Source organism: Trematomus bernacchii, unplaced genomic scaffold (assembly GCF_902827165.1).
Source record: "Trematomus bernacchii unplaced genomic scaffold, fTreBer1.1, whole genome shotgun sequence".
NCBI classification, from domain to species: domain Eukaryota; kingdom Metazoa; phylum Chordata; class Actinopteri; order Perciformes; family Nototheniidae; genus Trematomus; species Trematomus bernacchii.
In genome coordinates, this window is record NW_022987313.1 from 11,735,754 (window position 1) to 11,756,282 (window position 20,529).

A 20,529-nucleotide genomic window follows, 5' to 3' on the forward strand; every position below is an offset into this window, starting at 1 on the left:
AAGCCCATCTCCAAAAAAAGTCATGCACAGAGAAAAAGGCAAAGGGGGAAAGAGGGGGGGGGGATGTTTTCGACAGCAGTCAGGTCTTCGGTTCCATGATGCAAAGCTGCTGATCTTTCCCCAGGCAAACACTTCTTCAAAATCAATGAAAACGGCCAAAGCTTGTCAGTAACCCTAACCTGGCTTTTAAATGTTTAAAAAGCAACATATGTGCAGGAATAAGATCCCCCGATGAAAAAACCTGCTTTGACCATATGGTCCCCCAGCTGGACGTTAAAGTTTATCAAAGAGGGAGGTAGTTGCATAAGCATCACCATCTGAGACACAGAGAGAAAGGTAACTCGACATTAGCTATCCTGTTTCACCGCATGCTTAAAAACCCCAAGAGGGTTCACCTCAAAAGGTCAAAGCAGGTTAGAAGCCCGCCACTTCAATACTTTGGTCCTGAAGGTTAATAATGACTTAGGCTGCCCTCACTGACAGTGTTATTATAAAATATGGCATTTCTGTTTGTGTATGTAAAGGGATACTTAAACAACATAGTTTTTAGGATATAATAACATCCTGCATGCTACATTGTAGTTACACGTTAAGCAGAAATTCCACACCCAATGGTAAAATAAAGACAATACAAATGATCACTGACATGAACGGCAATTTTTAATAAAAGGCTATTCAAAACTTACAAAAGGCAGTTAAAGCAACAACAGACACTTCTTCCCTGTTTTTAAAAAAAAATAATACTGTCATTCTGTCTCTTGTGATCAGTCAGAAAATAGAAGGCCATTACACCAGTGTGTCAAAAAAGACATTGGCTTAAAAAGACCATTTGTTACTGTCAACCAGCGGTATGTGTAGGCCCTTTAGGTGGGTCATTTCAGAGTCAACTGAGAACACAGGATATACAAGTTTACTGAAATGGAGTGCATAGCTTTAAAACCAGCACAAATATTTGCTAGTTTAAACATCCTTTTTACCAACCAATGCAACATCGTCAACTAAAGTGACCATTAAATCCTCTCTGAAGTGTGTGCATAGCTTACAAGAGGCAACCTTTGGTAGAGGGTAATGTAACCAACTCACAAAAGTGTCATTTGAGAAAGAAAAAAAGGGACATGATTGAGTTACAGCAGTATTACTAACAAAATATGCTGTATTCTTATAACTTATTTATGCAAATGAAATCAAAATATCTGACAAAATATCAGGCAAGTATTAAATAACGGTACCAGAGAGCATTACAACTGAAACATGACATAGCTTAATATGTACAGAGGAGTCCGTAGACAGCACAAAAGGCCAGAGTGTCCTAAACCTGAACAAACTGTGTCTTCTTGAGGCAGAGATGGGACTTGTAGTCAGAGACGAGGAGGGTTGTAGCCAGTGTTAAAGGGGTGATGATGTAATGTAGTACTACAAAAGCAGGTTTGGTTGAGGAGTAGTAGTTGGTAGTAGTAGTTACACCAGGGAAATATGGAGGTTTTGGGGGAGAGAGGAGTGTGAGAAAAAGCCCAAAATTGTTATAAAAAAAAAAAACAGCTGGACTTAAAAAAAGGCACTGAGGAAGGACAATAGACAGGAAGCCCCGGACAGGAAGCGCATCATCAGTGAGTCAATAGCTTAAGCCGCATGATCCAACTGACCAGTAAGGAGCGATCTGCCGTGGCGCGCTTGGAGGCGGGGCCTACGGGGGTCTTTTTCAGGTCCTCCTGGTAGGGGATGGTGGCGCTGTTGTGGAGGTCTGAGTTGGAGTAGTAGCGGCTGCCCCTGATGTGGTCCACTCTGACCAGGTGACGCTCCCCCGCAGGCCTGTAGGGGGGGGGACACCGAGGGGGACACCGAGGGGGCCTCCTCTGCGATGGTGGGGATCCTCTCGTTGCTCAGGTATCTGTGGAGGAGGTCTTCACCTGAGGCACAGAGACAACCAGAAGTCAGATTGATACCACTCAGATCTGTCATTCAATATGGTACTGAAGATAGCAGCTAATTAGCCTAGTGTAGCATAAAGACAGGAAACGACTAGCCTGGCTCTGTGAATTTAAATAATGTACAATTAACTCAAGCATATTTAAACATCTTTTATGAGATGCATCTTATGGTCAAGGAAGCTCTGTCTATACATAGACACATTTTTATAATTGGTTGTAAATGTACCATCATTAGCGATAAATATGTAATAATCTTGATTCTGGCCTGTTAATGTGTAGTTTTATTATTCATTATCTGTATGGAACACGAGGGTAAAAAGAGTTCAAAAAGTGTCAAACCACAAATATGTACTCCTTTAAAAGTTATACGTTTTGGGGGTATACAAGGTATCTTCATTTCTATGGAATTATAGTGGTTTTGCATCAAAGTGAAAGCATGCTTGTCAATACCTTTCCTTCCCTGTGTCCAGGGCTTAGCGTAGGGGTCTACCACACCCAGGCAGGTATCCACTGGCATGGAGAGGGGCCGGGGCTTCCCTGGAGACAAGAGTTTAACATTGCATTCATTTAATATCATATTTATTCATTATCCACTGTTGGAAAGTTTTGGAGATTTGAAGGTTAGAAATGATGACTGACCACGCGAGGGCTTGTGCTCCCGCAGTCTGCTCTGGATCACGTTGGCCTCGATGGGACAGCCGAAGCTCAGCTTGTCGTACTCTGCGATGGTGCAGTGCCTCATCCTCTCCTGGTCCAGGTAGGAGTTTGGAGACTCAGAGCCCTTTGGTCTTTTACTGATGCTGATGCTGCTGAAGGTTTCTGTCCTTCCCTCTCTGTGTGGAGAAACAAATGCTCATTAAGTCATTACACCACAACTTCACACTCCACAGTTGGCAGCATAACACCATTAGGATGGTTTGTAAGCAGAATGATGTTATGCGTCTTGAACTCAATAAATATGATGTGCTAGAAACTAGAAACAAATACATTTAGGTAGGACTGAATCGTTTCAGGAGTTGTTCATGTAGTTGATTTTCAATTTCTACATCTACGCTAATATAATAACTATCATGCTATTTGTGGAAAAAGCTTCCTGCGGTGGCTGTGTAGGATTGTTTCTGACTTTTAATATTTCCAATAATTCCAGAGCATCAAAAAGTCAACATTTATAGAAAAAATAAACATAAGAATGCTTTTACATCATTCCATATGTTTGAGCATTTCCAAAACTAAATATTCACTGCAGTCAAATAATAGTTTGCTCTGGCTTGATGAGGTACAGACCTGTATTAACAGTCCTACCTAGCAGCAACCTAACAGAACCATACATTATATTTATATTACAAAAAAAAGGGTTGATGATGCCTCGAAATCTGACAACAGACATTCAAAGCTTCATTTAAAAGGCTCAATAGAAACGTTGAAGTGAGTGTGACCACGTTCTGCTCTCTTCCTGGAGGTGGAAGATGAAACAGCCGTTGCGTAAGAACTATGGGGGGACTGGTGGGAGGGGAGTGGGCTGAAGACAAGCTGAACACAATGTGCTGTAGGAGGTGAGGGAGGGGAGGTGATCACGAGTCCGGGACACACTCGTTCTACATCTGATGTGTGGTGAGGAAATGTGGCAAGGGTTGACTGTATAGTGGATATGTTTGGAGTTGATTCATGGATTATTTCTTATGCTGCAACTTTAGAACTCAACGTATTAAATACAACTAAAGCTTATGGGACAGCTTACCGTGGGGTGTAAGGCATTGGAGGAGGGGGGGGGATGTACAGGTTCAGGATGGCCGGCTTCTCCTTCTTGGCGGATCCGTTGGCCGAACCGCAGGGAGATTGGATTCTGATCAAGGAGGAATTGTTCTGAAAAAATAAACATCAATATCAGTTTACAGTTCAAAACAAATTAAGTCACTGCTTTCCGTTTCTTCAGACTAAATAGGACTTGCTGGCAACTAGGAGGAGTTGACCACATGTGGTGAGACGTTTAAGTGCTTGTGTGCGAGTAAAAACCTTCTTGTTTGAGGTGGAAAGATTGTAAGTGAAGTCCAAAATAGCCCGCGAGACATGTACTTAAAAAAAGTACTCATTTACCACAGTTATGTTTTCCAACACTCAACAACATTGTGCCCTTGAATAGAGAACTAAATGATACGTCTGAAGTAGTCGATGGGATAAATAAATGACAAACTAAACATCAGATTTGGCATCTCATGAATCATTTCCCTCCTTTATTTTCCAAATAGCTCCCATGTGTACACATTATACAGTATTACAAAGCCAATGTCCTTCATTCCTGAATCAGGGTGTATGATTTGTCTCCGCTCTGTCCTTATTATCGCAGATAGAGATGTCTAACTCTGATAACCTTGATTGCTTGTTAAAACAGGATGCTGGCAATGATGTTGACATTAGTGTTGAGAGGCTCTTTGTTGTTTTGAGAAACCCACTCTTGTCTGATATCTTCTCATCTTGCTTTCTCCGGCTACACATGATAAGACAAAACCAGAGGTTGACATGTTGGTAGTCTTGGTTAACAATGGGCTCATTGTCTGCTTGTCTGTTAAAGGGGACTCAGGTGCAAGAGATGTGGTTAAAAGCTAAGTTGAGCCTAATGTGTTCACGAGGGAGGAGAGCAAATTGGATTATAGTCACATAACCTTATTAGCCCAATATTTATCAGCGACCCTTGACTTAGTTTCGAACAATAGACATTTGGAGTGTTTGCTTTTTGTACGAAAAAAAAGACGGAGGGTGAACCCAAATAACATGAATCACCGCCCATGACCCATTGTCTATGGGATGGCAACATATGGGCTCTTTTTAATAAGTCAGATACAATCTAACCAGGCTACACTACTTAAAGAGGCCCTATTATACTTTTTGGGATGTCCCTTTCCTGTAGTGTGTTATATAGGTTTTTTTTTCATGTCAATGGTCAGCAAAGGCTAAAAGAAATAAAATTCACGCCAGAGGGAGTTTCTCTCTCTCCCCCCCAAAACGGCTCCATTGGACCCTTCTGTGACATAGTGACATCACTACGTAACACACTTATATTGGCTAGCCTTCCAACATATTTTACGTGATAGGCTAAGGGAGGACGTCTCTAAGCGGATGACCAATTAAAACAGAGCCGGCCAGCTAACCAACCAGAGCAGACTGGGCTCTGGTTTCAGACAGAGGGTGAAAAGAGGTGTAGAAGTATGAGAAAAATAAAGACCTTTTTGATTAATAAAGCATCTAAACATGTCACAGTAGAGGCACACAATACAAATATGAACCTGGAAATGAGCATAATAGGGCCCCTTTAAAGGCTGGCAGCTTTATCTCTTAGACTTAATGACATCACGGGACTTTGTTTGCCTCGCGGTTGTGCATGAAGGACAACTCGATGTTCTATTCAGTGGAGCCGGCAGCACTCTCAGGGTGGCTCTGTGTCACTTGTCTGAACTTGCTGGTTTAGAAAACAACTCCCTCAAAAGCTGATAATTGGCACAGGCTTTTGTTGATCGCACATAATGACAGCAGGAAGTCTGTGTGCTTGTGTGCATGTACCTGTGGTACTGCGGGCTTCCAGCGCATGTTCTTGAGTGGGGCGGGGGTGAAACCTGTTGGCCCCGTGGGCCTCTTCTTAAGGAGTAGGGCCACACCTTTTGGGTCCTCCCGCAGTTTGACAACCAGGTACTTCAGCTGCCAGCCCACCTGGTTCATTGGAACAAACACAACAATTCTTCTTTAATATTCATAGTGTGTGCTCAAATTGACAAGATGTATGGTTAAATATAAAGATATACAAGGACAAAAAAAAAACACTTACCACTGTCTGATGGTTGACCTGGATCACCTCATCGCCAGCATGGATCTTCCTAGAGAGGTCTGCAGGTGACTGAATAACAAACATAGTAAAGGTCAAACACCTGCTGCTAACACATTACTATTTACAAAACTGATGAAATTGGAGCTAGTTTATTTTGATTCCAACTGCCTCTAACATTCTTTATTCAAACGGGTTCAATTCGTGAGAAAAACACAAACACCCTCTAATTATTAATTTAATTGTGTTTCATGTCACACGGATATCAAACGTGATAAACTAGTTATTATCGGTGATGATTCAGGTCCTGATTCACGATTACGGACCGGAGGCATGAGGATCCAACCGTGGCAGTGATGCTGTGTGTTAGTCACTGACTGGTTGTCTCCGTGTGGGAAAAAGGTAGGACTTTCTTTTTTTGTGGAGGCTGTTTGTTTCTTCACTCCGGTACAGTCATAGGTAAATACCACAAACAATTCCCTTCACGGATGAGTAGTTCTCAACTCCTTCGGATAAGTAAGTGTGCTCTCAGAAAGAGAATATGAAGAGGAGGAGGAGGTGTTTTTTCAGTATGAGAAGCTTGGTCTTAAGATTAATGTGAAATAATATAGGGATTTCTAAGTTGGTCATTTAAAATGAGAAAAGACACATGACAAAGAATGGGCTACTTCCTCATTCTGGGGCTGAAGTGGTCTTGAGGTCAGCATACTCACATGTTCTGTGGTTCCTGTGATGACATGCAACCCATCGTACGTAGACTTGATGTACATCCCCTAGGGAAAAAAGAAAACCCACATTTTTCCGTTAAGACATAATATTCCCAAAGGGAGATAAATGTATGACATGATATGTGAGGGTCACAATTTGACACACATTTCATGCATTCCCAGCCTGCCTCCAAATGGCCGACATTTGATTTAGGGTGGAAACAAAAAATGAGGAAGACAAATAAAAAAGATCTCCCAGCATTCCTTACCAGGCCCTCTCCCGGTTTGATATTGTTCAGCTGGACCTCATCCAGGCAGGCTGACTGGCTCATGAGGGGGTCAGAGGTGGTTCTCACGGTCTGATCGCAGATGTTGTTCAGAATCTTCGACTGCAGAGGAAAAGGCATCAGTGAATAAAATAAGTAGTGCTTATAAACGTATTACAGTGATTACAAGCTGTGTTCTAAATATTCAATTGTGTGTGTGTGCCTTGTGTGTGTGTGCCTTGTGTGTTGTACAGGTTGGAACAAGTCTTGTTACACTGCTACTCGTGACACATAGCACTTATCCTTCAGCGCCCTGTATACATGCCTCTGTGTGTATGTTCCCATTTAGTGCTCGGCTAAATGGGCAAAAAAAGAAGGGACCATTGGTGTGCGATTAAGTGGAAGAAGCAGCGCACACACACAACAATGAAATCAGTCCTTTGCACACCGCCCTTCTTTCTGCCTTGTTCTTTGCTTGTTTTAACTTTTGTCATCATAACAGGGGTCTTTTTCTGTGATGTCCACTCTTGCAATTTGTATGGACCATTTATATAAAATGAGCATGAAACAAAAGAGGACGTTGGCTCTAATATGGACTTTATTTGGGTTGTCTGAGAGAGAGATGGAGTGCTAGAGGAAGCTTAGCATTAGCCCAAGGGGTCTGGCGAGTGTCAGGAACAGGAAGTAGTGATTGATGGCCGGGGGCGTGTTAGAGCCGCCTCCTCTGTTGGCAATCCTTTAGACCCGTCTGCTGCATTCAGTCAGAAAACGGACCTGGCTACTCTGAGTAAAGGAGACGTTTACCCAAACAATCTAGCAGACTGTTTCCCCCCTGTGTAGAAACTTGAGGATCTCATGTAGTTTACATTAGGACAGAGATAGAGTCTACTTACAACTTCCAGGATCTTCTCTTCCATCTCGTAAACACTGCAGTCCTGTAACACAGCACACAGTGATGACAGATTAGGAGTGTGAGCAGTAAACAACAGCACACAGGAAGAGGTTATTCAATGGATGGAGACAGAGAGAAAAAAAGTATAGGGGTTGGGTAAAAACGATATAATCAGCATTCCAGATATAGAACTGGGGAAAAATGGAGAACGGCCTCAAATAAACAGCTTTTAGATTTAAATTACCTCTCTTCCCCTAAATTCTGGGGGAGACTGTAATTGCAGTGATTCAGTACGTAAATACCATACTAACGCTCATATAGTAACAATGTGCAGATGACACGGTGGGAAACATTGGGTCAAAACATGTAATGATGTTCAGAAAGCCCTCATCCAAATAGCGCTTTGGTTTTCCGCAAATGTTTGGATGCATTGCTGCTTTCCACGGTGGAAAGTGGAGGGAGAAAGACACAGTAGCTGCCATCAATGATACATTCTGTAAAGTCAGCTGAGAGACTGACCGTTGACTCTTCCGAGGGTCCGCACACAGCACTCTTTAGACTGCAGCTGGACAGGCCACAGCTGAGACAACAGCCTCCCCTGACAACTGTGTTGTTAGTGCTGAAAGGGCCCCTGGTTAGGCCGAGGCAGGGGGGGGAGTTCACAGTGCATGTGGGGGGGCCATGCTTATTTACGAAATTGTCTCTATGCTGGGAAAGCCCCGAGGGAGGCCACGGATCAAAACACAGGTGAAATGCTTCTGTCAAAACTGAGAGAGCTCAGAACATCTACTTCAAGTGTCTGATATTTGTAGAGCCCTCACAGCCACAAGCCTTTGTCGAGGCAAAATAAAGGGCTACTGGTGTTGTGGACCTCGCAGTATTAGTGACATGCACAGGCATGTGCCAAGTACAAAGCCAGCTCTGTTGCTCTTTGTAAATTCATTGTGCAGACGGCGAATGGGGGTCGAGCAAGTTTTTCCATATTTCCATAGCTTGCACATTCCACCGGGCGAAAGGCGAGCGTCTGCTTTCAGACGCACTTGGCTTGTCATACTGTTAGTTTGCGTTGACAGGATTAGCATGACTGTCTGTGGCCCTGATGGCCTCACATCAAAGCGGGGTGCATCCCGGTCTCCCTAAGGATTCATTTGGATCTGTTTTGGAAGGCTTTTAAAGTATCATACATGAGGGGAAAGTTGAAATCCAATACTAACATTGAAAAACAAACACGGTTCCATTTGACGTATTTGTCCCAAACTCATGTTTCCTGAATAAAGTTCCTGAAGGCAGCCAAGAACATATGGTGGTTAAAGAAAGAATTTGGCTATACTTGCGTAAACATGTAACTGCATATTTCCTTTAGAGACTGGCCCATGTTTGGATGACTACACTCTTGACCGTGCCAAGAGGGATGGGATAAAAATACATATTTATGCCGTGAAACATAAAAGTATCATTATGTGCTGCAGACATGGCTTGGCATATCTCCCATTAAGCCTTTTAACATTTATGGGACATGCCTCAGGTTTCATAGTTCCATCAAATTATGTGAATACAATCGCGGATAATCCTTCTAAGATCTGTTCATGATACCCAAATGAATCCCATATCTTTGTCCAGTCCTTTTAGTAGAGAGGAGCCAGATTGTAAGTAAGCGCTGAGAGAGGCAGAGGGACAATTCCCTGGGTGTGCTGATCCCTTACGTTATGGACTTGATCCCACAGCCGGTGTGGATCAGATGACTGTGTGCTGCTCTTCAGGCCTTTGATCTGCCAACAGAGAGGATTTGCATGGACGGGCAATGAAGTGGCCGAGAGAGAGTGGTGCTGGCACATTGCGGGTGATGGGAGAGAAGCTGCCTTTACACCACTGGAGTTAAATAAAGACCAGGCCTTCTGACCTGGCCTACATCATGCAATCTCTGTTGTTATCGTTACAAAATAAAGAGATAGAAAACTTCATCTCTGAGCCAACAATTCTGCAGTGGGAAGTGCTGATAAAAGACACGGGGGATCGATGAAAAAAATGCGCTCTTTGAGAGAGAATGACCTCCACGCTGACGGGTCAGCCAAGACGGGGTGATGCGTTCACGGTTTTATGGCCGTGTCCCATTGTGCATGTACACACAGGCTTCATTCAGGCAGAACACATAAATTGTGTGATCTGAAAAGCCCTAATTCTTGGCTGAAGTTCATGAACGAGCTGGGCAAGCCTCGCGCCGTCCTCCCCCGTCATAAAACTAACCACTGTGGCAGTCTCCTGCACAACCTGTTTTATTAACCAGGCGCTTATAGACTCTGGCCTACATGTTTTGAATAACAAATGGAGTCTATATTTTTCTATATAAAAAAAAGAAGGAGGCCAAGTGTCTTCTATAAGCGTCCTCATCAGTGTTTCTGCAGTTACATACTTAGCTGTTAGCTAGTTAGAAGATACCAGAGGACCAAACAGCATCCCTCCTCCAGTTGTTGCAGGAAACTAATCTCCAGTCTTACAAGACTCTTTCAGCACCAATCAGGAGTTTATTCTACACCATAACCTCCCCACTTCACATGGCAGTGTGGGAAATGTAAACCCCCCACTACTTCTCCTGGATGACCATGACCGGGACACCCAGAGTAAATCACCAGAGGCGCTGAAATCCCAGACTCTGGTGTGGAAATAGGCACTCTGGGAAAGGAATTTATTTTGATGCAATAACCCTCTACAAAATGACACCTGCAGTCCCAGCAGCCACTTTCACTGGCACTGTAAAATGAGTGGCTTAAGTCAAACCCTTTAGGGAGAACATATTGTAACATACAAGGCTTTGACACTAAAGAAAAGGCCAATCACAAGCCCCCTTTGTTTAAGACATATGTATGACCGACTTCTACAGGTTGTCTGATAATAACAGAACACGACATCCAACTGTGTCGTGATGCAATGCTTGAGCAATGCTCCGCAGAAAGTGGCGAATATAGTGGATGTATGTCGGTTTTAACCGTCTATCTGGCAGTCAGATGGACCACCTCCTCATCCCCACATAAACCTATAAACAGGAAGTGCTTTCAGACAGTTTGGTCTCCCACTGCGAGCGTCTTGGAGAAGCAAAAATGTGAACCACATGGCTGACGGAGGACGGCAGCCTGGGGAATGTTGGCAGCCACCTTTAAGAGCACCAGTGGGTTTTATGAAACTGGAAACACAAAAGTGACGGTTACCATTAAAACGTCCCCGCACTGGGGGTCTCCTCATTAGCCAGCGTGAGGAGGGAAAAGAGCCCAAGAAAAACATTTGCAATAATGTGCTCGGAGAACTGGCTTCAGGCTCGTGCCATGGATGCCAGACCACATTTCTCATAACTCTCTTCTCTTTCCACTTTATCTTGCATGTCTGTGCCCCGTGGTCGGTATGTGCTCAGTGGGCAAACCTATTGTGTGTGTGCTTCCCAGGGACTAGCTAGTGCACATGTGCTGCTGAGCTAACTAGCGTGCAGACCTGTTGAACTGTGGTGGTGAGCTCCAGGCACAGCTGAATGATCTTGTTCTTGGTGGCTGTGAAGTCGCTGATCCCTGTAAGAGGCGTCCTGCAAGCAGACAAAGAAGGAAAGGGAGAACATTAGGGACAAGGGAAGGACTGCAGAGTTGGGTTGAGATTCAGTCATTCAAACCGCAAAGCCGCAACATTTCAAATTCAAAGCATGTGACAACAATGTTAGATATTTATTGCCACACTCAGTGGTAGTGTTATTACTCAAACATAAAAGCTCATTGATACATTTCACTCTGACAATGTTCTTTTTTAAATAACACCGTCAGAGAGGTATTAGTTTAATGATGTGTTTATTACTGAGCACTGAGCAGTGGATTACAATAAACTATAGAGGTGTTTCTGATATTTTGCCCAACTCAATTAAAACATGACGAAGAATATTTTACAAAAATCTAAATGTAATACAGTCCTGTACAACACCACCACTAACTATGACTTAGTAATATACAGTATATACTGCCAAGTACGTGGGTTAAACTCCCGAACCCAAAGAACATTTCAGGGAATGTCATCCCCTCTATCTCCCCCTTTGAACTCTGTACCTCCAATTAAGGCACTCTCTGCACTATAATGAATTAGACTATATGTATTTTGTAAAGTGTGCAGGAAGAATACGTCTCCTGTGATTTACTGCAGAGTCAGCTATAAGCTACTTACACTATACTTTATAATAGACTCAGTGAACCTTGCTCTGATTGCTGTGTGTGGGTGACTGACTTGGTTGTAACTCAAGAATGTCACCTTTCTGGCGCCATTGTATCTCCTTTAGTGTCTCTTTTCCCCCTAACTTCATCTAAAATGAATTATGTTTAGCTTTGATCAACATCAACATGATCTATACGCGGCATAAGCACATTGACTAACTTTAGCACAACACCTTTAGACTCCGTTTGCTGCGTCCATCTCACAACTGCCATTTAAATCATGACATCATTTACCCGCTTTAGCCTAGTGTCCCACAAAGAGAGAAGCTTAATTGTCAGCCAGCTAACATTAAATCCTGGCAAACTGCTTCATAACATGCGGTGCTTTTATGGTGTGATGTGGAGCAGTTCACCAGGAGAGCACAGGGGACTCTTCCAACTTCAGCTGTAAAGCAGACGTCGCATTTCTTCTTTTGAAACTGTATGTAGTGTTAATTACAGACGGGTGAGATGGGAAGGGGTTTCGTTGAGAGGAAATGTGGAGAACAGCTAGGAGAACATTACCATATACAGAAAAATGTTTAGGGGGCCGAGATTCCCGTTCCTTCTCTACAATCCATTGAGACTTATTTATTGTTGGAAGAAAATGATCTGTATTTCTAAGTTTTTACCTGTCGAGCCAAGCCAGGAGGCTCTTGGCGGCGCCGATCAGCTCCACCACAGAGGTGAGGAAGTCGTTGGGGGGCTTGCGAGAGATGCTGCCGTCGTACGCTGGGCTTTTCCTGCGGTCAGACGTGGCCATGTGTAGACTGTTGGTGGCGGCTCTCATCCTCACAACCAGATTCTTTAAGTTGTCCGTCTCTACCCCGAAGTTCTGTAATCAAAACACAATGTTTTTAAGTAGGCGATACAACAACAAAAAAAACACTAATTATTATAGGTGAATTACATTTATTGGCAATAAACTGGAGATCAAAGCTCTTCTGCACAGTCCAGACCTGGGAGCTACTTGCTGAGTGGAGTCTCCTTCACAGGAAAACATGTTGTTTCCTGTACAACCAAGAGCTGTAATCTTTTCTTTGACATATAAAATGTAAGTGCACTTGTCTGCCATGAAACTCCCCCTTCCAGTCTCAGGTTTGTTCCACGCACGTGCCATCACCTGATTCCAACCAAGCAGGGCAAGGTTTGCATTCTTTAGACGGGGTTGTTTCCTGCTTATGCATTCCTGCAATTTGTTAGGTTATTCACATGCAGGAAGCAGCAGAGCCTTATCTTCAAGGGTCACCAAGTACAGTACAGATCAGCTTTGAACTGAACTACTGCATGATACCGAGCTGCAACAATATACATATTTTTAGGTTTGAGGGGAAGAGTGTGTGTCTGAGAGCATTAGCACTTGTCAAATATTAGAAAGGGCTTTGTTCTGCAATGTTTTGACTGGATAAAGTGGTTAGCGAACAATGTGTTGCTTAAAGGTAAGCAGAGAGAGGGCAGGCTGGCCGCTGTCCGGGTAAATATCAGCTTACATGGTGTTGCATCGCTGCCAGCACTGCTGCTGTATGTGTGATGTGCCTGCCAGTAGCTAAATATGCGTAGCAAGGAGTAAAACAGCACGTGTTAAGGAAATAACGGAGATCTGCAAGTGGTTAGTGTCTACTTTTATCCCACTCCAAATATACAAATCATTTCCCTCAGTCACTCCAAAAGGAATCACTGCTTAACTGAACTGGTCAAACAGTAGCTGCAGGAAGAATAACTTAGACATTTGACATGAGATGGATTGTTTAAACATCATAGAAGATAAGCAAACATACTCAGGGAATATAAGGTTATAAATGAAAGAAGTCATTTGGTTTGTTTTCCCGTTCAGTCCTCCACACAGTGAACGTGGGACAGTAGCACAGAGCAGTGTGAGTGTTTTCCAGATCAAACGTCTCTCCTGGCTTTTTCATTTGCTAATCACACAGCCACAGCAGCTCTAAGTGGCCCACAGATGTCCAGCGAGCTTTCGTCCCTCGCTGCCAGCTGAGCTCAAAGCCACGTCTGAGCAAAATCTGTGGTTCCAGCCAAATGCAATTCTTCTCATAACTACAATTCAAGCCAAATGTACATGCTTCCAGTGCCTTTTTATAGACATCAAGATAATCTAGAATCAAGATGGAAGGAGCTTTTTTTCCCCGTGCAGGCTCTAGTTGGGGCTCTTTGAAGGGACTATATACTGGGTTAAGTGTCCTCGGGAGAAATGGAGAACGGCTATCACAACACAGCGCTTCCTGCCCTCGCCACAGGCATTACATGGATCTGCCTCGACTATAACAGATAGATACAAACCTCTGTAGCCTGGACAGAGACGGAGTACATGTGTGTTGCTACAATGTGCCATCTAAGGTTAAGTGTTTTGATTTACTAAAGGGACAGGTTCCCCCGTAGACAAGATGAAATACATTTTACAGCAGCTCTGTGGCTCACGAGGCTGGAGGATCTGTCCTATACTGTATGTTTAATGGCTGCTCATGCATGTGAATGTCATGTGAGCAGGGCGCTGGGGTCTGAGTGCAAATAAAGAAGTGTTGGGTTTCAACACTGACTGCAGAAGACACCATGGCTTAGAAAAGTCCAGTACAAATAATTTAAATGTTCTCTCTTTGTCTCTTAGGCCATTGATCATAATGCAAATGCTATAGGTTTAAAACGCTTCAAAGGACAGCTTATGTATGACAGGCGAAATATTTAAGATGTGTGCACATGTTTAATCATTTAAAAGAGGAAAGACCGAGTAGCAAAGTGTCACAAAGATGAATGTGACTGCAGCAACAGGAAGTGTCTGACCTCACAGTAAACAAAAAAAGAGAGAGCGTTGGGGAGGGTGGGGGTGTGAGAGCGTGTGGGGGTTTCGGGTGTTGGTGGCCTCTGTTTCTGTCGGTAGTAGTGACCTTGCAACAGCTAATTGAATCGGGGGCCTCACTTCCTCCCACGAGGCCTGTGGAAGACCAAGGCTTCATTCTTAATAAGGAAAGCCCAAAACTGACAAAAAACGTTAAGCCGGACTGCGTCAGTGAGGGGGGAAAGGTTGCTGAGAGTCCAGCATTCCTGGCATAAGTATAAAGGCACTACTTCGATCCTGTGTGTTAATGTCTTGATATTTTTGTTATTTTTTATGTGTGGACCCCAGGACGTATCAGCATCAGCTAGAGGGGATCATAATAAATACAAAGTTACAAGGAGGCAGGGGGGGAGGTTCAAGACACAATGGGCCAAATGCTCTGATACTAAATTGCATAAGACTGTACAGGGCATACAACACACACATGCACAGCACTCCAAACACATCTTGGTAGAGGGAATACATGTCAAATGCAATGAAAAGGCTTTACTTTAACATCATGCTGAGGAAGCACTTTGGAGACCACATTTAAAAGGCTGCATGATAGGGAAATGACTTAAAGGTCCCATGTCATGCTTTTCCGGTTATTACCCGTCCCCTTGTGTGTTATGAAGGTTTTTATGCATGTAAACGGTCTGCAGAGTCACAAAGTGGAGCCTCGGAGATGAGAGTGAATACACATACTATACAGAGATGCTGTATGAGAAACCAATGTGAGTTTGGAAAATTGCACAATATAAATGTATTCTAGTAGACCTCAACAATGGAATTATGATCAGTAGAAATGGCCATGACATGGGACCTTTAAGTATCCAATGCCTTGATGTCAGGGGTTAAGGGTTGAACAAAGACCTGGACCTGGTTACAGTCATGATGAAATAAGTTATGGACCACAAGATATACCATATGGTACATATTCTGCGATGAGTAAATCTATCAAAAACAGACAAAGGCACCGATGTACGTGACAAGCGTTTCCAGATGTTTACTTAAATTGGTTACAGGTAAAGGAAAGATATTGTTAACAGGTTATCTTAGCATTTTGGAGAATACGAAACAATAGAAGAGTGTTTTGAATTGGAGGGAAGAGAATCACCAAATAATAATGTCCCTGTTAAACCTGTATGCTTCTGGTTAGACTAGTAGACAGAGGAGCCACACAATGATATTAATATGCAAGTTAAGTGTTAAGAGTTTGTTGCTAACCGCACACTAAATCACACATGTGCCGGCTTTATACAACTCTAGAAAAAGCCATGTATAGCTTCAATGTGCTGAGGTTGAGGATCACTCACAAATAAATCTATTTAAGGCCATATAATGTGTTGTTCCAAACCCCATTTGACCTACTGCTATCAGATCAGCATCAGTGTAAAATGCAGCCTCATGTCGCGGAGGAAATATTTGACTTTTAAGTTTCCTCCGTGTAAAAATAACCATGCCCGAACGATTAATGTTAAGGATTTTAACAGAGCACAAAGGCAGAAATGCTGACGCTGATCAAAACGCATGGACCACAATCTGGGACTTTTATGGCACAGGAAGTGATAAAACTCCAAATCCATCCCATCTGCTGGAAAACCTGGTTCTGTTTCAGCTGGAGCATGGAGGGTTTTCATCACTCAAGTCTCACGAGTTGAAGGCAGATATACTTTTTAATGGCAGTTCTTCTGGGAGCTATGATGATGGACAAAGATTCAGCTGGTTTGCTCTGAGAGTGACTAATAAGAGCCGAACAGGGGATCTATAATTAAAGCTGGAAAGATGGCTCAGGTAGGTAGAAGGCTGCAGCAGTAGGAATGACCTGCCTGACGTGTCTGTTTGTTTCAAAATAGCGACAACAAATATTTCAAGTATTTTGTATGTGGTGTACCCATGAGGGGAGAGTGGAGAGAGAGAGTTCATATATCTTATCTTCCAAACAGATCAAACTGTCACCTGTTGCTACATAACTGCCTATAATCATCTCACACAGCTTCCAACTGCCAAATTGAGCCCAATGCCCCTTTGACCCAGTCTCTCTTCTGTTTGAGTGACACTTCTGTTCCCCAATGTCCTCGGGCTGCTGTGTGTTGTGGTGACTTTACACTCTGCTGAGCTATTTGGGAAATGATAGTCCTTCCTGCAGGATTCTTTTAGCAGTCGGACCAGAAGCTACAGGCTTGGTTTACTTTGTAGATACTTAGAGCGAAGGGAGAAGATTAATGACCAAAAGAGAGCTCTTGCTTGGTCACAAATCCTTCATAAGACAATTCTACTGTATCCGGATACATATCAAGTTGCACATTCCCAGCATGTCTCTACTGACCAGAGCGCAGAGCAGATCCACCGCCTCCAGCACCAGCTCCTGGTGTCCGATCCTGGCCACGCCGAGCTCCTCCAGGTCTTGGTGCGTGATCTTCAGCAGCTGCTCCCCGCTGATCTTCTCCCGCTCAAAGTTGGTCACATACTGCTGCAGGTTGTCATCCAAACCTGGACACAGAAGGCAAATACTCATTAGACAAACATTCAACATAGAGATCAGCGCGCAACTTTACAAAGGGTTAGTTCAACTGCCATTTGCAAGCGCTCTTTGTCATAATGCAAAGGCTGGAACAGACGCCACCTGAACTAATGGATCCGTCATTTTTATTAGCATGTGTGCATGCGAGTGTGTATGTACAGTGCAGACAAGGAACAGGTGGGACTGCTATCTTCGCTAGACAAACACAACATAAACAGAGTGACGGTTGAGACCTTTAAGTCTGTTGGCTGGTTAAACAATGGATGGCTATATTTGTGAGTGTGTGTGTGTTTCAATAAACCAGTGCCAGGGGCCGCCTCTTGCTACTATTTGGAGCACCAAGAACAAATGACATAGACCGTTACACCAGCAACTGCTCTGCTCATTAAACACACAAGGATATGACTCTCGTGGCTTTAGCGTGTTCTGTAACTCCAACAGGGTCCTCTTATACAGTAGATTACAGTATAAAGCCATAAAGAAACTCAGAAACATGCCCTCCCTATCTAGCAATGTTTCCCTCAGTGGGTCTAGGAGTGTTGAGACAACATAGATGAGAACAAGTGTTGGTTTGTGTGTGAGTCCAGCTATGGGTGTAGCAGTAAACGCCATCTTTCTCCCCATCAAAGAGTGCACAGAGAGGGGGCAGCTGCAGATACATGGCCCTGCGCCCTGCTTTAATGAAAGACCTGTCAGCTGGAATACACACTCAATCCCTCTGAGCGTAACTCACACACACAGCCTTACATATAATATTCTCCAGTGTGTAACAGGGTTTGGACGATCCATTTAAGTGAGCCGTTCAAGTAACACACAAATATTCACTTTTATGGGAGAATGTAACTCAACAGCAGCCAAATAAAATGTAGGACATGTAGCTGCGAGTGAAGTCTCACTGGGTGTGTTCTCTGGTCACTGAGAAATGTTTGTCAATGGCTCCAAATATCTTCATTCCTCTGTGACACTCAGTCTAAACACGTGTTGCAAAGGGTATGCGGAGAAGGTGATACTGCATGTGTGTGCGGGTGTGTTTATGTGTGTGCCATGGTAGGGAAAATGATGACCGAACAAGATTCGACTGCATGTCTCAGAGCACAAGATTATACATAAAGACACGACCCACACTGCTTCATCTTGTTATATGCATATAACCCATAAAAATGTGTTTTTAAATCTGTTTTCAATTAACACTGCAACACCAATCCTGTATTATACAATAATGTTTTATTCTGTTGATCAGCTGATATAAAATGCACAGAAGTAATACAATTAAGTCTTAGACAAACTTTTATTAGACTTCAAAAATGTCCTGAAAGCTTATTTTCTCAAATTTGTTTCCAATAATGATTATTTTTCTGCCGAAGTTGGCATAATTTTGACTATTTCATATTAGAAATGTATTTATGTCTCTCTTTGCTTACCGGTTTAAGGTAGGCAAGACCATTATGAAAAATCAAACTGGATTAAACTGAAAGGCTGCAAAGAGTGCACAGTGCAAACAGAGCTAAACAATAAAGAACTGAAGCCGTTCAGTGTTTCCCACAGAATTTGATTCTATTTGTGGGGGCACCGCACCCCCCCCCCCTCCAGCAAGAAAAGCCAAAGGCCCCTTAACCTATTCGGGTGGCCCACGCATCCACCCCCCCCCCTCAAATAAGAAAATACATGCGAGTTCATGGCTACTGTAGACAACGTTCTTGTTGCTCTGTGTTACGTTGTTAATGAGTGAGACACACCGGAGTTGAGGATCTGTGGGGTTTATTCTCCCAAAAATATAATTTACAATTTAGGCATTTAGCAGACGCCTTATTCCAAAGCAATTTACAATGACCAATTGTCTCAAGTAACTGAGGGCTAAGTGCCTTACTCAAGGGCACACTAGTAGTGGTGTTCCAGGCGGGATTTGAACTCGCAACCTTCCAATCATCAGCCCAACTCACTATCCGATTAGACCACCAAAATAAAATAAAATAAAATAAAATAAAAAAGATTATTATTATATATATTTTTTTTTATGAGATCCATTTGTGGCGGACGATATTTCATTGTGGCAGCCCGCCACAAATAAATTAATGTATGGGAAACACTGCCGTTAGATGTTGGTTGATTCCTTGACTTTTCAGTAATGCAGCCCTTTCTGGTTATTGTTCTCTAGAAATCACAGTAACACTTCCCATCAGAATATTTTGAATCGTAGGCCATGGTCTCGCACGTTATCCCTTCAAAGCCATTAAAATTCCATTATGCCATCAAAGTTCAACATGAGAGCATTCTACACCCTTGAGAAAATATCTGAGAGAACTCCAGTCACCTCCACAGAATCAAAGGGAAATTCCATCATGGCTTGTTATTAACCATTAGCCTCTGCACAAGTCAGGTCCAGTTAGGCTCATTGGATTTTTCTCATTCCTGGCGTGCTAATTCAGAAACAAGAATTTTAAGCTTAACCCCTGACTGGCCAACACCAAGGGATTGTAAGACTTTAAAGGAACTGAGTGATGGCCTGAACCCACGACAACTCAAACAACCCAAACACAAACACTGGGCCAGCCTTTTACTGCCATCAGATAAACACAAAGACTTGGACCCAGAGGGGGCAACGTTTCTCCTTCCTGCTGTGTTAAAAGGCATTTCCTGTAACACGGTGCCACCCTTTTTCACTAACGAGAAGAAGAAGAAAGGGCAGAAGGGAAACTTGTGGTTCAGCTTACAATAAGTCTCGCTGAAGCTTTCACTGCATGTTTTTTAGCTTGGTTGTTCTAAAACCACACAATATCATGCAGAGTGGCTAGATATGGGAAAACAGTCTGGAAAGAAATAGTGGTAGGAATGAATCTGAACCCACTAATTGACGAATGAGGGGCCCATCCTCTCCTCGAGGCCGTTTCATTCATTAACATTCATTCATTGTCAAGTGTTTTTCTTCCCACATATCTTCTCTGTTATTCTACAAGTCTGACTTCAGAGGGTTTAGAAATTCCAGGTCATTCTAGGGTCAAAACTAATCTGCATTAGTATTGAATTGGAACAATTTAAAGTGTGTTTACGTGCCGTAGAGAAAGACACCCACCACTTTAATGGTACCAATGATTGAGGATGGGGGGTAGATGTGTGCAACACATAAAAAGTATTATTCTCCTACTGAATTCAGGAAGGTACCACAGCAATCTTTCCCTCTGGACTCAACCATTGACACCTTCTGAATAAAAGGGGGGTGTCCTTACATTGGGGCTTATAAAACATTTATTGGGCCTGGATCAATGGCAGCTGGGGTGTGTGTATGTGTGTGAGACTATCCATTTTCATTAAAGGTAGAGTAACCAGTAAAGGAGATAGAGTGGCACGTTATTGTGA

General features: G+C 43.1%; 1 protein-coding gene across 1 annotated transcript in view; it reads right to left on the reverse strand.

Annotated features, from left to right (window-relative positions):
• Positions 1-638: 638 nt before the first annotated feature.
• The window catches only part of LOC117494272 (connector enhancer of kinase suppressor of ras 3-like), a 33,821-nt gene continuing 13,930 nt past the window's right edge, over positions 639-20,529 (reverse strand). Inside the window, 13 exon segments of the mRNA XM_034145144.1 lie at positions 639-1,820; positions 1,822-1,907; positions 2,379-2,465; positions 2,568-2,761; positions 3,667-3,791; positions 5,484-5,630; positions 5,746-5,814; positions 6,456-6,515; positions 6,719-6,838; positions 7,609-7,650; positions 11,088-11,175; positions 12,457-12,659; positions 16,981-17,144. Coding sequence (XP_034001035.1) covers positions 1,605-1,820; positions 1,822-1,907; positions 2,379-2,465; positions 2,568-2,761; positions 3,667-3,791; positions 5,484-5,630; positions 5,746-5,814; positions 6,456-6,515; positions 6,719-6,838; positions 7,609-7,650; positions 11,088-11,175; positions 12,457-12,659; positions 16,981-17,144 — 1,601 coding nt within the window. The 3' untranslated portion in view covers positions 639-1,604.